Source organism: Cariama cristata, unplaced genomic scaffold (genome assembly GCF_000690535.1).
Source record: "Cariama cristata isolate BGI_N322 unplaced genomic scaffold, ASM69053v1 scaffold5653, whole genome shotgun sequence".
Classification (NCBI taxonomy): domain Eukaryota; kingdom Metazoa; phylum Chordata; class Aves; order Cariamiformes; family Cariamidae; genus Cariama; species Cariama cristata.
Window position 1 is genome coordinate 201,547 of NW_009606624.1, and position 17,448 is coordinate 218,994.

At 39.3% G+C, this 17,448-nt stretch overlaps 1 protein-coding gene across 1 annotated transcript in view; it reads right to left on the minus strand.

Annotated features, from left to right (window-relative positions):
• Nucleotides 1-17,448, minus strand: part of LOC104158707 (phosphatidylinositol 3,4,5-trisphosphate-dependent Rac exchanger 1 protein-like) — a 107,545-nt gene that overhangs the window by 14,181 nt on the left and 75,916 nt on the right. The window contains 11 exon segments of the mRNA XM_009696426.1: nucleotides 256-344; nucleotides 2,905-3,111; nucleotides 4,170-4,428; nucleotides 5,638-5,848; nucleotides 6,401-6,562; nucleotides 7,326-7,513; nucleotides 8,827-8,998; nucleotides 9,450-9,586; nucleotides 11,307-11,392; nucleotides 12,292-12,440; nucleotides 16,743-16,835. Coding sequence (XP_009694728.1) covers nucleotides 256-344; nucleotides 2,905-3,111; nucleotides 4,170-4,428; nucleotides 5,638-5,848; nucleotides 6,401-6,562; nucleotides 7,326-7,513; nucleotides 8,827-8,998; nucleotides 9,450-9,586; nucleotides 11,307-11,392; nucleotides 12,292-12,440; nucleotides 16,743-16,835 — 1,753 coding nt within the window.

Here is a 17,448-nt window from a genome sequence, read left to right on the forward strand (position 1 = left end):
TCATGATTTTTTATATCATGCAAATGTCCAATAGCTAAAGAAATGCATCCTTGCCTAATACTTCTTCCATATCCCAAAACTTACTGTGGTTCATTAGAAAACAAACAAATCCCTATCTTTATGTTTTTGTGATTAGTTTTGAAGAAACCACATCTGCAACTTAAACATGCAAGTGCTTATAATCAGCAAAGACTTATCAGCTCTGCTAAGGCGGCTGGTGCGAGAAATACGCATGTAGCCTATGCACATACTCACCTGATCCCATCTCATCACTGCCCAAGTAAGAGCTATTACTCCGTACGCTGGTGTATGACAACACTGAGTCCCGGTTACTGTTACATTCACTAGGAAGAAAAGCAAAGAAGGCAATTGGAAAAAAGCTGCCCTTACACCCTGTCTCTGCTATACGACCATTCTGGTTTTCTTAACACTGCAATCCCCAAAACTAATTCTGTTACACATATACAAGAAAAACTAATTACATGCAGAACACCCATTAAAAGCAAGGCCTCCGGGGCTGGCACTATAAGAGGATGTCTTCTTCCATTTCTAGTGACTACTCAATGCTTAATGTATCGCCTGGATCCTATAAATAATGAAAATGGACTTCCTACCATGGACCTCATCTGGGTCGCGTCATTAAACATGCTCTATGAGCATCAAGTAGGGGAGAAATAATTAAAATCTGTGAGATTGAATCTTCACTAAACTCAACGTTTGTTACCAATTCTCAGGATATTACAGCATCCAGCTCCATCATATACTAAAGCTGCAGTAGTACAGATACTGGAGATGGGAAAGGAAAATGTAAGGAATTTATACCATCGGAGAATCAGGCACTGCAGATCCTAAAACTATCTCAGGAAGCAGAGGAGTTACTACAGTTGGCTTCACACCAATGTTGGCTCATGCACACCTGGAGAATTCTAGTATGAATCTCCTCTGTTTAAAGTTCACTTTAATCATAACTTAATAAAAGTAATCAAAAAGGCTATGGATCTCAGTCTGTCCCCTCTAATTAAGTGACACAGTGTTTTTAATGGTATAAACCCAAAACAAAGACTACAAAATTCTCCAGATGGTCTCTTAGTCAACTGAGATGAGAGAAAAATATAAGAGCACAATTGAAAGAACCCTAACTGGAGTTCTTGCCTGTCCTTTGCTAAACCTATTATCAAAGAAATCTATTTTTTGTGAAGAAGATTAATCCTTATGGCAACTACTCTGCAGTATGAACCCTTATGAAATGTGAATTACACCTCCAAATGATCCCAGAGAAAAAAAGCATGGCTAATACAAACAAGATACTTTCTCATCTGTAATTTGCTTATTTTTGTAGCTCCTCAGTAGTTTTTCAGATCAAACACCATCAAAATACATTTTATTCCCCCTTGAGTAACTATTAGCTGTAATATACGCTTAATTCTCTGCCTCTGTCTGATAAAGATAAGACAGAATAATCTTTCTCATCTTACATGTATTTGTAAAATTTTGGAACAAGTGACAGATCCACAGAGACTGGTTTTGATGTCACTTTGTTACTCAGAATAGATTAGCCTCAATTATATAAACCATTTAAACTAGACAGTGTTCGTAAATGGGATTCCTATTAACAATGAAAGAAATACAGCACATTTCAATAAAAAAGCTTCAGAGCACACGTGCAGATTTCAATCTAGCACAATAAATGGATGCCACAGATCTCAACATTGTAAGCGCTGGCTCTGTTTCTTTACTGACTGCGTATTTGCTGTCCTTGGAGACATTCAATATTCAACTGCACAAGACCCTGAGCAACCCATCTTCTTGGACCTGTTCTGAGCGAGATTGGACCATGTGGGCTCCAGAGACCCCTTCCAATGCAAACTGTCCTGATTCTGTCATTTCTGCAGTCCTGCATGAATGTAACACGTTACTACTTGTACCAGTACAAAACCAACAGCAAATAAAGAATCAGGCCTGTGGTGTGGAAGTTTCAAAGACGCATCATTCATTCAGGTTACTGTAATCCTCCCAACTCACCGTAAAGTGTCTTTACTCCTTCGTATAGGCAAAGTCCTACGGCCTTACTATAAATGTAAAAATGGCCTATTAAAGATGTAAAATTGCAAGGATCAGACATGCAACAGCAAGTAAAGAATCAGGCCTGTGGCGTGAAGTTTCAAAGACGCATCATTCATTCAGGTTACTGTAATCCTCCCAACTCACCGTAAAGTGTCTTTACTCCTTCATATAGGCAAAGTCCTACGGCCTTACTATAAATGTAAAAATGGCCTATTAAAGATGTAAAATTGCAAGGATCAGACATGACTGCAACTTTTTATTCCATTTCTACTGAAGCTGAGTTTCCAAATGTTTCCTCCCAAGAAAGACAAATTTGGAGTGTGTGAGATTTCCTTTGGTGGCAAATGTTCCTGGAGAAGCAGCAGTCAATCATGTCCCAAAACCAAGATTTTGAGACACCTGAACAAACATTTGCATTTGTGGTTTCAAAGGCCCATTAAAAATAAAAAAAGTCAATGTCCATTTCTTTTTCTCAGTGTCTTAGACTTTTGGGAAAATTGTTTGCAGAACTGAATGGAAACATCCCCTTCCAATAACAGCTATTCTAAGACCAAGCAGTCTGCAAACTCTGCTGAGCTGCCATAGTTCCCAGAAAGGGAAAGAAATGCTAGACAAATTTATTTTATTTTATTCCATTTTCTAAAAGCGTTAATATTTTGGCATTGTTATGAGGAAAGGTTTTTTTGCTGTGTATGGCTCTGTGGTAATAAAAGTAATGAAATAACTATAGCTAGTGAATGTAGAAGAATTGAAAATAACTTGCTTGTTGAATCCATACCCAGATTAGAATTTCAAAACATTCTGTCAGTAAGGTGAAAGTGGCACAATCGTCAGACTAACCTGTAGGAGTCTCTGAAACTCATTGTGTCGTGTCCAGAGTCTTCCTGATCCTCCTCAGAAACTTTGAAACAGACCTTCTTGATTCCACCATGCTCAGCTTTGTCAGGATCACTCTCTTCTGTTCCCAGGGAAGGCGGAGATGTCTCCTCAGCAGATGGTGGCTCACAGGCACCAGCTTCTGTAGGTTCTGTTATGGTGGACAAAAGTCTGCAGAAGTAGAACATACAGCTCTCAGGGACTTGTGGGTCATCTCACAAATGAGGTACAATGAGTAAGGCTGGAATTCAGCTATGTGAAATCAAAACCAACCTTGCCAGCATTTTACATAGACTACAGCTATATAAAATTGCGAGCTCTGAAAGGGGTTCCTTGAAATCCATGAATCTCAGTTCAGAAACGCTCCTGTTTCCATAGGTACTGTACCTCCATAAGGTATAGCTTAATCACTGTACCCATGGTGGCCTGAAAGGGCTCTGTTTTTAATTCACCAGAGTCCCCACTTTCTCCGTCCAAGGCACCTGGTTTCTCCTCTGGGGCAGTGCCTCAGCTCACTGGCTCTACCCAGCAGCTACCACCCTTTCTTAAATATGGTCGAGCCAAGGCTCCACATGCTTTCCGGTCAGCTGAAGCTTTGGTGAACGATGGGCTGCTCTTTTTTGTTACTGGGATTCCTGGAAGTGGCTGTGAGCAGCTTAGGGCATCTTATGGCCTCCTCCCACACAGATCACCCCTGCAGTCCCTGCTACCAAACCCCTGTCAGTTATGCACAATACACAGAGGCACTACTCAAATCCTTCATTACTACTACTAGGAGACCTGTGATGAGAAAGAGAAAAAGACAAAACAGGGAAAGGAAAACATAGGTGCCATAGAGAAAGCTGCCTGAAATCACAAGTTTTGCTTAGTCTGCCTCACGACAGACAAAGTCTCAAGGGTAGGGACTATGTCTATATGGAATTCCAAAACTGCTGTTGACACCAAATAGATTCTTAGATTGGAATATATGGTAAGCAAAACAGTGGCTGATGAATTCAGGTAGACTTTTAGGAGCAAAGGACAGTAATAGATCCCTTGGTGGATCTGCACAGAGGCAGGTTTCACATAACCAGCAAAACCAGCCAGAAGCTGTAATGAGAGTGCCTGTGTGAATAGGGGAGTGTCAGAGTGCAACAGTTGGGGCTGACAGGCACAATGTGTTTTCTGAGGTTAATGCCTCCATTTTATTAGAATTGCTCTCTGCAGTGGATACAGGATTCTTTACTCACTTATTTATCTGAATGACGTATTGCTTCATTTCCTTCACTGCGATGTCAAGTTTGTTAAAAAGGTGCAAGTACGAGTCCTGTATCTCCCGATCTTCCTGTTTCAACAGAAAACTGAGTCCCCTTTCTTCCTGAGTTGTTCCTCCATTCTGCTGGCCAAAGCTACCATCAAGATCTCCATCTTCTGGGGCCAGACATCTCCAGGATGGTGCAGCCATAGTGGTGATGCAATGTTGAGTATATGAGACTGGATTTAAGGTACCTACTAAATATTGAAGGGTTTAGTTAGTACGGCTCTCATCCCCACTCTGTCCAAAAATAGAATAGGTGGAATTTTAACAGGAAAAAATAAAATTTCACAGAATTATTTTATATAATTACATTCTATGACAAAAACATTCTTTAAAAAAAAAAAAAAAGAGAGAAGCATGGGTTTTTTTCTGGCATGCCAACTAGAGTTTTTGAATTTACTGCAGTCCAGAAACACGTTAAATTATGGAAGTAAAGACAGCAACTGTCCACACATATACTGATCTGGACAACATGGATAGTATCTAAAAGCATTTATTGAAATGTTAATGAATTGAGGTTCTCAGGAGTTGGTCTATGTTATTATTCCAGCTTTACAAACATTTACACACACACACACGTATATAAAAATAGGATTATGTCCTTACAGAAGATAAATAAAATGCCTTTTCATTTAAAAATGCTGACAGTTTTGGCAAGGTACTTTGCTAACCACCTTAGCTCGCATTAAAAATACTATGGAATTTTAATATCTTTAAGTGAGCAGGGCTTCTTTATTGACCTCATTTTGAATAGTCAATGCCATTCTTCAGAAGATTGGTTACTCTGCACTTCCCTGTGTCTCTTCCATACATTCCTGCACTCTGAGTTTCACAAGACAATGAACCAGAAGCATATTAGGTGAGATCATGATGAAGAAATGTTGGAACTCAAATGATCAGGGTATAGGACAAATGCTATGCAGCAGCAATTTATCAGAAAATAGATCACCTTGACAGAGTAGAGACTTTCAGCTCCAATGCATGGAATTTATTTAGTAATGACAAAAGAAAACAGCACTGCAATCTGATTGACTCATGTTTTCCCCTGAATATAGCCTCTCTCCACAGCACTAGCACAACTATCAGCCTTCATTCACTTTTCTTTTAGTCAGTAAGTCACCGCTACTAAGTGCGAACAGTACTCCAGGACACTTAATTAATCATGAGATGACCACCCTGCTTAGCTGGTAAAAACATTTGACCTGAAGCCTCTCTGTGATTAAAGGCATTACTATTTTACAACACAAGGAGGCTGTCATTTTACTATAAAATTTTGAGGAGGAAAAAAGGGTACCAGTAAGACTGTGTTTCTTTGGAACTTATTTTGACCTTGCTGAGCAGTGGAAAGACACAACTTTCTATGCAGATAAAATCAGTACGATTTGAAATTTAATTATCACCTTGTTCTGGATCAAGCCCAATAATGGAGGGTTTCCGTCCAATGCGAATGCTGAACGACCTCCCTGCTGAGGTAGTGTTTTTGGGGTATGATACCTCCATGAGGTTAATATGGCAGTTGGTGGGGCAGAAATCCATGCTGTTGAGGGAATGTGGTTCCATGATGGCTTGTTTGAAGGCTGGGCTCACTTTTGTTTTCAATTCATCTGCAAACTGGAAGAAATAAAGCAAGCATGTGCTACTTCACTTGCAAAAAGTTATGATGCAATACAGACAATCCTTTTCTCTTCCTGCCTCCTATTCCAGACTCATATGATTTCTGCTGCAGCTGGAATAACACATTTTAAAAAAGCTCATAAAACAACAAATGAAAGCAATTAGCTAACCCTTCTAGGACTCTCTTTTCAAACAGCTCAGGTAACTGTACAAAAAAGCACACATAGTTTACGCTACGATACACTGTACTTAAATTCATGTTAAATCAGACACTGATCATTCTGTTGTCATATTTATTAATTGATATAGTGGAAATGAACCTGCAATAATATGTTATGACCCACAGCTCTGACAAGCTGAAAGGAGTGATTTACAGATAAAGTCTTTTTTCTTCAAAACTTGTAATTTCAGTATCTTGCAGAGCTGTTTTCATGCTTCTAGGACACCCTCCTCTGAAGCAGTTCAGATTCATTAATAAAGAACACTAAGACCCAGTTATCACAATGAAGTATTGTCTTGAGACTTCACCAATAACTAGTAGTGTTGTACCTCTTGGTAGTTTGAGAGCCTTCTGCTAATGCTTTCCAGCTTAGTGTCACAGATTTGCCGGAACTCATACTGCGGCATGGTGGCCACAGCACTGCTTAGGGATATAAGTCTTTTGCAATTCCTTACAAAGTGGTTGTCCTCTGCAGCAAAGGCCTCTAAAATCTAAACAAAAAGACAGAATGTCAATGATATGAGACTTGACAGTGAGGGAAAACACAGTTTTCTTCCATTGAGTAACCATGCTGTCATGGTTGAATGAAGCTGATTTCAGAACAAGTTGCCTTTATTACCGCCTGAGAACCACTATCAAGTCTAATCCCCAGAGTTATAAAACATTCCTCAAAAATTTTTAGAATAATTGAAGTGGATCAAAATATCCACTGTGCACTGTCAAAGTTACCTGCTCTGGCGTACTTTCATGGGACATAACAATAATGTTACTGGGATGTGACAGAAACATTTACTATTAGCTCATTATTGTCATAGATGACCAAAATACTAAGTGCACTGCTGCTTTCCAATAGCAGCAGTTCTACTTGAGTCCTTTAGTGATCCATCCAGCCTATCAGACAGGAAAAAACTGCTTGATTTTCTTCCAAGGTAAAGCAAACTCTTGCCTGAAAAGATTAATCTTGAGTATCAGCAAAGAGCATGTTACCAGATAGATAAAAGCAAGAATTCCACAGCTGAGGGCTCCCCTCCCTCTACCTCAACAACTGAAATCCTGGAAGCATTTGCTGACTTGCTCATACCAAACAAGCTATTATAACTTGGTGCATTCTAATGAAGAAAACTCCAAGCAGGGTTGCAAAGACCACGTGCTACCTCATCCAAAGAGCCAAGCCAAGCCATCAGATAAATGCCTACATTTTTGGCTTCCCTATTCTGTTTAGGAATGAAGCTGGCCATGTATGTTTTCCAGTACCTTTGCAGTGAGATTGAAGCAACCTTTTGGTTCCACAATTTTCTCCAGGACAAAGGATTTGATTCCTGCACTGCTGACGTATTCGTATACCACCCCATGCTCCAGGTGGGTGTTATCCACAGTCAGGCTAACGAGAGGTGTTTCTTCACCAATGACCAGTGGAGAGCTGATGGTCTGTGGTGTTTGGGCTGGAATCAAAATAATCATTAGAGGTGTTTGGCAGCACATGTGAATATGGGCATGCACAGGGAAGAGAAACCTGTTGAGAGGTATTATTAAATGCAAAGACACCAAGACACAACCTTCAGCTCAAGGAGTCTCTGAACTACAAACTGCTAGTGGCCGGGAGAATATTCTGAGGAAGACGTTTGCTGTTGGCCACTGTTGGATACGGTGATAGAGGTTTAGACAATCCACATGCTCTAATCCACATTCTGATGTTCTTCAATGTGTGCGTGCACACATCCATGCGCAGGACGCTACTTTTAGTTCTGTTCAGCATTCAGACACACAGACCCCAGCAGAAGCTTTCAAAGGGAAGTGAAGTATGTTAATCTCAGAGTCTTGTTCTTTGTAATGACCCTCTGGAAGACTGCCACTTTCCTGTCCAATTTTGGGAAATGCTCCAGATGCATTTTCTGTGCAGCTATAAGAGTGAGATGGCAGGGCAGGGGTGGGGTGAGGAGATAACATTTTTTACCCACAGCAAAGCTATTGTCACCAGAGAACAGTCAGATTGAGATTTGCCAGAGTTGCTCACAAGCCTCTGCCAGGGCGCTGCTCCAGCTGTTCCACCGTGGAGCTGCACTGTTTGACCATTAGATTACCAGGCTCACGAGACCTTAGATGGGATCCACACAGATGTGCATCTGCTCCTGGAGAAGTTGCCAATGGCATTCAAAGAATCCAGGCTCAGTTCTTTGGATCGAATCTGGCTTCAGAATTCTCCCTCTGACATCTACTTTTCCAAATAAGCTCTCAACATGAAGGCAAAGCAGTGTTTTTTAGGAGTTACACTTTTCCAAGTTAGAGGAAATAACACCCACACCTTTTGCTGACACAGCGGTAACACGCTCTGAAAACTTGCTCCAGATCAAAGTAATTTAAAATCTTAATCTTAAATCACAGAAAACATAGATTATTCTAGGTGGAGTTACTTGCAGAGTTTCCCTCTCCAGCTGCTACTTCCCATAAATTCCTGGTTTGGAGGGGCTACCAAGTGATTCTAAAAATGCTGGGCCTTTTCATTCTAGAAACTGGCTCTCTTGTAAAGATCAGAGAGTCACAGGGGTATGATTTCTTTGTGTATCTCGATTTTTTCTTCTCCTGAATAAACTGCAGCATAAGAGTACTACTTCTGGCAGGCCTTATTCTATTACAAAGCTTTACTAAGACAAGAGATATTCTACAATAATAATTACACTTTGTATTTCTACTACAGTTTTCCTTCCTGAAGTTCCTGAATTATCCCTAGGTTTCCTTTTGCCATGAGAACCTTTACCTGATTCCTGTTGGCTATTTTGAAGGGGATCCAATTCTGCATGTCCTTCCAGTGAAGAGTCGTCTTTGCTGGAGCCAGGATGACTGCCATTCAGATATGCAGTGGATGCTGCTTGCTGAACTCTGTCCTCTTCAGCATCTTCATGTGTTCTGTACACCCATTGGTACAATCCCTTTCAAGAGATACAGGCTTCAGCTATGATGTCAATAAAATGTCCAGTCTCTCTATGTTTGAACTACAAAAGTGAATCTAGCTATCAATTTTGTATCTTCTAAGTTGGCTGAAATATCAACATTCCCCCAGCTTTCCTCTGAACTTCAAAGAACATAAAATCTAGATCAGTATCTGGGTGGTCTTCTAGTTTTAGCAATAGTTAATAATATTTAGTACTGCATGCAGTGTATTAATTGGCACACATATTATTTGTAGATGTTCTGCAGCTACAGGCAACTGTAATCAGCTCCCTTAGTTATACTAGGACCTTGGCATGGGAGTAAATAAGTCAAAAGAGACATATATACCTTGTTTTTCTGAATATTTAGTGAGCATACAAGCACAGAAGAAGGGGAGGACAGAAGAGGGGCAAGAATTAAGGTACTTCCTTTGAAGTTTTGTATTCGTACCAGTGCCTCCTGTTGTCTGGTCCTGTAGGCTGTAAAGTGCTCCAGAACTTCCATATAATTTCCATGTGTTGCATTATTTCCATTGACTTTCAAAATACACTGCCCTGGATGAAGGCCTACAGCTGCAGCCTCAGAACCTGAAAAATCAACAGAAGAGAAGTTAGACAGCAAAGCCACCTGACTATGGAAAAGAAAACTGGGAAGTTTGCTAAGGGTTTCTGATTAGGAAGAGTAAGAACAGCTAGTTGAATGCTTTTGCTACTAAGTACTTATTTGGAGAGCTTTGTTGTATAAGGAAAGCATCCTGCATCTATCCTTCATATTTTCAGTAGTGCTGGGAAAAACAGAGACCTCCTAGATCTAAATGCATTCATGCTAGAAATTGAGATTCCTGTGGTAAATCATTTGGGATTCTTACATGGCTCTTCTAGCCTTATGATTACATTAGCTGGGGTCTTGCTTAAATGTAAACACTTAGATTTGTTTCAGCTTGTTGCTCTTGAAAGATACTGAACACTTGCATGTTATGCAATGTGCCATGGTCTAAGAAAAAGATTATGATGTTCTTAAAACTAAAGTCTAGAGTGCAATGACCAACTTCAATGAATTTATTCCAGATTCACATGAACAAGACTCAGACCCAAATCCAGCTCCTAGAAATCTACAGTTAAGGCGATTAATGTTTTCAAGGCATCATAATTTAAAATTCATACAGCTTTATTCCAAATGCAATTTGTCTTTTGCTAGTAAAATCCAGAAAAAGGAGAATCTTTCTAGCTCACACTTCCAGATCGCACTCCAGACTGTTAAAAAGTGGTTATAGGTGCTGTTATGAAAATAAATGTGTCTCCCGGAGAACACTGTTTGTGCATCTGGCTGCTGCTTGTTTTCTGTATACTAACTGCACATATCTGGTTATATGTATTTGTTCTGAAGGAAGGAAGTGGTACATGTCTGAAAGGTCGTATTTTCTGCATCTGCTGAAAATAAAGGTTAGAGCTGTGCTTTATTTGTAGCTCACTTCACATTTCAGTTACGGAAGTAGTAAATATCTCTGTCAAACTGTGTTTTCTCCTTTTAGAAAGTCCAAGGAAAGCAGTTTGCCTTTATCTTATGTGGGTAATTTACAGCAGTATAAGCCAATGTAAAGGGAGAAGTAGTCTTCAAGTCTTAAATCATACTTTGTGCTGTCCATTAAGAAACGTGATCTGTCTATCAACCTCCTAATCCCACAGCACATTCAGAACTACAGTGATCCAAACTGTGGCTGCCCACAGGCAAAAACATCAAGGAAGCAACAGACAGCATTATTACCTCAACTTTTTCTCGGCCACCTCAGTTTTAAATTGTTATTCTCTGTGGCTGTAAAGCTGTACCTTAGTAGGCTTAGAAGAAACACAGTCAGGTTCACGAAGCGAGCGCATTTCTAGCTTGCAAGAGCTGAAGTGATAATGCTTTCTCAAGAGTCTTTCCACAGTACTGTCGATTGCAGTATCACCAAGTTTCTTCTACTGTAGAATTAAGTTATTCCTTGGTTTGTGTTGATGGGATTAGTGGCCCAACACTCATTTCATAATAATACCATTTTCTTAGACTGTATTTAGATTATAAGCACTTTGAGGCAGGAACTATCTTGTTGTTCTATGGTTTTATATACGAGTGCGATCCTTCCCAATGACAGGGGTTCCTAGTCATGATGTTCATTAAGGTAAATTGTTAGAACTTGTTTAGAACAAGTTTGACCATGAAACCTGGATCTGTCTTGATTGAGAGAGAGATACACACACACTTTATGTACACATGTATATATATTTAGCTGCACTCCAAGCATAACTGTATCACAGCCTTTCTCCTTACCTCTTCCTACTGCATGAACATATGGTGGTGCTGCTCCCCGTATCTGAAAGCAAAGTGCTTCAGGACAATCTGGGATTTTAATAATCCTGCAGGTAAATCAAGAAGAGAAAGTAGCATTTTAACTTAGGCTGCCAGAGCTCTGGGCAGTTCTAACAGCATCTTTCCCTGACATTCACAACTGTGTTTTGGATTAAAGAAAGCACTCACATAGTTTACAAATAAATAGACCTGACAAAATCATCCACTCCATCTTCATTCTCCAAGGCATACGGGAGATTCTCTTTGTTAATTAAAATTTGGCACTTCTAAATTGATTACATCTTTAAGTGAGTAACACAGGACAGAAACTTTCTATGGTATTTATATTCACTCCCATTTCTAGGCAAACTTCAGTGCAGCTGTGCTGACTTATACTGAGGATCTTTTCCATTAAAAAAAAAATAGACTGGACAAGACATCCTGGACTAGAATTCAGCATGAAGTGCTCATTGAGATGTTCATCCCTATGGCAAATTCTGGGATTACAGAATCTAATAATGCACAAGACATTAACAGGACCAAGCCTCATTATAAGATACAGTAATGGACTGAAAAGCTGTAAGGGCTGATATTGTTAGAGTCATCCAAAAATAAGCCACGCTTTAATGGGGTGGAAATTGCTTTCCTTTGCACATATATTAGAGTCCGAGAAGCCTCACACCTGAGACAGAATGACAATCCTTGTGATTCAGCTCTGTTTGCACACAAGGAAGCCAGAAGTTAACTGCAGTATAAAGACAGTACATCCTAACCTGTTCCAGAAGCACAAAGGTAGTCACTAAAAACAACCTGTGACTTGTGTCTTTCATTTGTGTCATTTGTTTTCCTATAGAACAGCTTCTGCATAGCAAAGTGTTTACACAGTTTTCACTACAAATTGTAGAAGAAATATTTAGTAATCGACTTTTCTAGATAACCTTCTCTGTCTGCCCATCTTGGAACTTACTCTTTTGATTTGGTGGCTACCAAAAGCCTAAGCGGCCTTCGTGAGCAGAAGGACTGGTTTAAGATGGTTTCCACTTCTGAAAATGGGCGTAGGAATATTAAGTCCTCATTGATGGAATAGATTTTTCTTCCCATCTGCAGGCCAGCCATCTACAAATGAAACAAACACCACAGAAAACTTTGGATCGTTGGCAGCATCTCTGAAAGTTCACGCTCCAAGGTCCAACTGTTCTCTACTTACAGACGTTCCTAGGATTATTGTCATATGGAATACTGTAGATACAGTGTTGGTTCATCAAATCATTTGTCAGTCACCCTTAAAGTTGTCCGCATTTACAGAAAACAAACAGATTTCCCCAATATCTGTATAAATATGCCACTCCACAGATACATCTTACTTTGCAATGGATACATCTTTGTACTTTTCTGCTACAATTTTTTTTAACAGGGGACTACTAGAAAAGGAGAGTATTAAAAAAAAAGAAAAAGGAGGAGGCTAAAAAACAGGAGATTATAATAGACTGGCTGCAATACCCAGTGCGATACAGAAGTGTGACTTGTCACAACTTACAGCTCAGGCACAGGGAGCCAAGAACATAGTTTTCAACCACTAGCCATGCAAAACCAATCTATACCTAGTCATGTAAGTAAATGTAACCTGTTTTTAAGTGGTGGCAAAAACCTGTCGCTGCTTTAAGTGAAGTACTGGCTCTTCATCAGCCTAAAAAGCCACAAGATTTTAATTTTAATTCCTAGCTTTTGCACCTAACTAGTTATTTGGCAACGGTCACACAGGAAGTTAGAGACAGATCCGATGACAGAGTTGAGATCTCCTATTCTGCCCACTGGACAATAACCCTAAACATACCTCTTGATGATCTATACCAGTTAAAATGTGACATCCCAGCACTTAGACTAGGTGTTAGGATATAAAAGAAATATAAAATTCCCTTTAATGGAGTAAAAAGAAAAAAAAACATTATTAACCCTTCCCAGGTTAGAATTACTGCCTGTCACTTCAAGGTCCAGCAGCTGGGCTTTCTTCTAAATGTGACAAACCCTTTTCCTATTCTGCCTGGAATCCACTGACAGATTTATTGACTTGGAGGTCTAAACAGTACTACTTCCACATATGAAATTTGACCTGTTGCAAAAATGAATCTGGAAATGTAGGACTGGAAAATTACTGTTGACTATGTCTATACATGGCTTGGCTTTTCTTTATTTCATGGTCTGAAAGTCAAAGATCAGTTTGCCTACAAAAACCTATACTTTTTTTTTCTCAAATCAAAGCTATTAAAAGGAAAAACTACGAAGTGCTCTCCTTGATTTAACTCTTAAGCTTCCTACAGTTGGCAACATCCTCTTGTGTTCCTGGAAATAACATTTTTCATCTTTCCTTTTTTGTAAATAATCTCTAAAATGGATAATAGGGATAAATAGCAATAGATATTTTAAGATAGACTTTGACAAACTTTGGTTTATAATTCAATGGAAGTGTTTCTGCTATTTGCATTTACTTATACTGATGAGTTTATTATAAACTAATAATTATTATATAAACTTCTAAAGTCATTATGTTTTAGGCCTGATTTTCCCAAAGTAGCTCACGCACTTAATGCATGTGCAATTAGCTAAACTCTTTGCATACCTGCAATCATTCTACCTGTGGATGAACTATTTATATTCCCAACTCACTGCTTGTGCATAGGGACACCTATCTGCACACATAACCATAGCAAATCCATGAACATTTGAGGTACAACATCAGATATTAAACCCTACAAACTAGCAACTTTCAAATAAAAATCTGCTACTCTACTGGGATATAACCAGGCTAAGGAAGATTAGACAGCACGTCTCTCAGATTAAAGACCCTACAGTGTCACAGAGCTTCTGAATAACGGATGCTTTTATGACAACTCAATGCAGTTGCCTGGATCTGGTCCACTGTTTTTTCCCAAACGCCAGCAGCTTGCTATTTGCTATTCAGCTACATGGCCATTGGCCAACTGGCTGCTTGGTGAGCACGCTCTGTTCAAACACTAGACATCTGCTTGTCAGTTGGCTGTGCAGAGTAAGACAGCAACCACACCTCCCAAAAGGGTAATTCTTTGCACTGGTGCTTCCTTCTGATAGAGTATCATTCATAAACCAGCTCCATTATTAAAGCCTGTGGGAATAAACCCAACTACAATTAACCTGCAAGTGAGCTGGCTTAGAAAGGAAGATAAGGTACAAACTGAGGAGACATTGACTTTCTGAGGACACATGAACTTGGGATAGGCACGGGATGTGCCCCAGTCCACATCAACCAACTACTGCTATATGATTTTTTTTGTCACCCTCCGTCTAGGTGAGCCGAGCAAGTGTTAAAAGTCACAGGCAGCTGCTGCCAGGGGCATGGGGGTACAATTCCCATGGGTGAGAGTTGCAGGCTGAGAGCGGCTCATCATTCAGGATCAGGAGAGAAAGTGCATGAGTAGTGCCCACTACGGCACTATTCTATCTAAGGGCCAAAACTGAGAAGATGGACACACTCATCAGGTCAAGAGTTCCCGAACTGCAGTTCAAGTACCCTATCAGCACAGGAATTTGGTATTTCAGCAATTCTTTTCCTAACTTTTAAACACAGTTTGGGAACTGTTTCTGTCATAGGCAAATCTAACAGCTCACAAAATAGTTTCTAAAAAATCTTGAGGAAAAAATAAAAAAGACACTAATAATAGAAAGAACAATGCTTGGCAACTCTGATTTTGAATAAAAACCCCAAAGACCCCTGTGGCACATGCATGAAGTTTAACGCTGTGTGCTGCCACAACCTGTGCATGACAATTTTGTTCCAGGTATACTAGGAAAAAGAGATCACAATCCCAAACTCAAACAGAATGTGTTAATCTTGAATAAATTCATGCAAGTAATAATTTGTTCCCACTTAATTGGTGAACCGGGAATCTTATTCTGGCCTAAAGTCTGGCAGTCCTAATGAATGCAATGCACTGTGATGGGCACTGTGAGACAAAGCTGCATGTCTTCATTTTTGTACCTAAAGAGTGTGACAGCAGGCATAGGGTCTCTAAATGGCCTACAGCTGCTGAGCCACACAGAACTACATGCTGGATATCTTTCTAGTATCCCAAGCAATTAAAAAAGCCCAAGAATGTAATGAAATGCATTACTGTTGGACCTCAGGTCTTTCCAAAATGAGCTGACAGCCCTCTGGTTCAGAGAGATGCAGATTTAGTTATTTTCTGGACCAATATTTTAAGATCAAGTTGAAAAGACAGGCTCATGGTCATAGATAATTTGTCTTGGAATATCAAGAAAAAGATTACTTAGAAAATTTGTGCTTCTGCTGTCTTAAAACACAACAAATTTGCAGGCTATTCCACAGGCATCCAGCCAAAGAAAGGGCAGAAGGATTATCTGTCAGGCAACGGTTTACATCAGAGGTTTAGATTAATAAAATTTTTGGCCAACCTATGTTGACTTTGAGTACAGGATTGGCTCCTTTGGTGACCATAAACCAAAGGAGAGTCAGGAATACTGAAACCATTTAATTCTAATATTAAACTTCGGTTCAAAATTCCTTCCCATTTCACATTCTCAAGTTGCTAAAATTTGTGTGTCCACTTCAGCTGTTTCCATTGGGCGAGTCAACCAGAAGTTATCTGTAGCCTAAAGCAGTGACCAACAAATGAATGTGGACATTAAAAAATCTGTAATGGTTGTCCTAGACTTTTAATTAGAAGTACTGTCTGTGTGTTGCCACAATTTACTGCGAAACCCTGGGCAAGTCATTTAGTCCTCTCTTATCTTCGTAGGTGCTAAAAGGCACCTAAACAGCTTTTGAAAAATAGACTTTCAGTCTGTCTGTGCCTTATTTTGGTAAATGGAGGATGACATTGGGTTACCCACTCAAGGGTTTTGTATGGATAAACAAATGATTATGAAATACTCAGATCCTATGACATTTGGGCCATCTATGTACCCCAAAGAAACAACAAATATATTCTGTAGAGCTCTTAAAAAATACCAGGGAGAGAAATGAGTGCATGCTTTTTTAAGGAAAAAATACAAATCTAAAATTACAGCTTTCACTCAAATAAACCTGTTTCTCACTGAACATCTCTGCTATCCTGAAACAATGTTACTTTCCCTCCCTCCTCAAATTTGAGTTGCTAATGAACTTGGGGTACGCTATCACCACACAGAGATACTGCTGTTGTCCTATCACGTATCAAAAATATTCAGCTAGTCACCCAAAGATGCCAAAACACTTAGCAATTTACAGAAACAGTTTATTACTACAGGAATTGTAGAAAACATCCAGTTTTCTATTAGCTGCCTTTGAAATGAAACAGTCTTTAAAAGGATGGTTTTGTACCTTTTCAAAGCATTGAAATATTCTTAGGTACCAAACCCAAAATATTTATGAATGTGAAGTCTTACCTCTGCAGAAGACCCTCGTCGAACTGACTTCACCACAATTGCTTTGTTCTTTTCTTCTATGTCAAATCCATAGTCATCCCCTTCTGGTAAAATCTTTAAAAGAGCACAAGGTAATCCTTCATAAATATGGAGTTAGTTGAAAAGCTGAAGGATGGAGATGAGAAATTAGATTTTTCATTGCAAGCCATGCTTGACATAGACTTGTATATCTTAAGGCTGAAAGGGACTAATAGGTCATTTGGTCTGATCTCCTACATAACATAAGCCATAAAATTTAACCTAGTTATTTCTGCATTGAGCCCTTACTGTATTAGAGAAGAATTTCCAGAGAGTTATCCAGTTACTATCTGCAGTCTTTAAGAAGTGAAGAATCTATTCCTGTCCTTGAGATTTTGTTCCAATGGTTAATCAACTCTTCTGTTAGAAACTGCATTTGGATTTAACCTCTAGCCCTTCATTCTTCATTAGATCTTTAACTTTTAGATTATGGAATTCATCAATATTCAGTGTTTTCCATTGGTAAAGGTACTTACAGAGCAATGTGTAGTCATTTATTTATCTTTTAAAATACATCCCACATACCCAATAATGAACAATCTATGAGTCCTCCTTAGCTATCAGTTTCAGATAAATTGGGGATCTCAGGCCTATTTGTTATAGATAATACTATAACGCTACATAAATCTACATGATAAGTTGGTCTGCT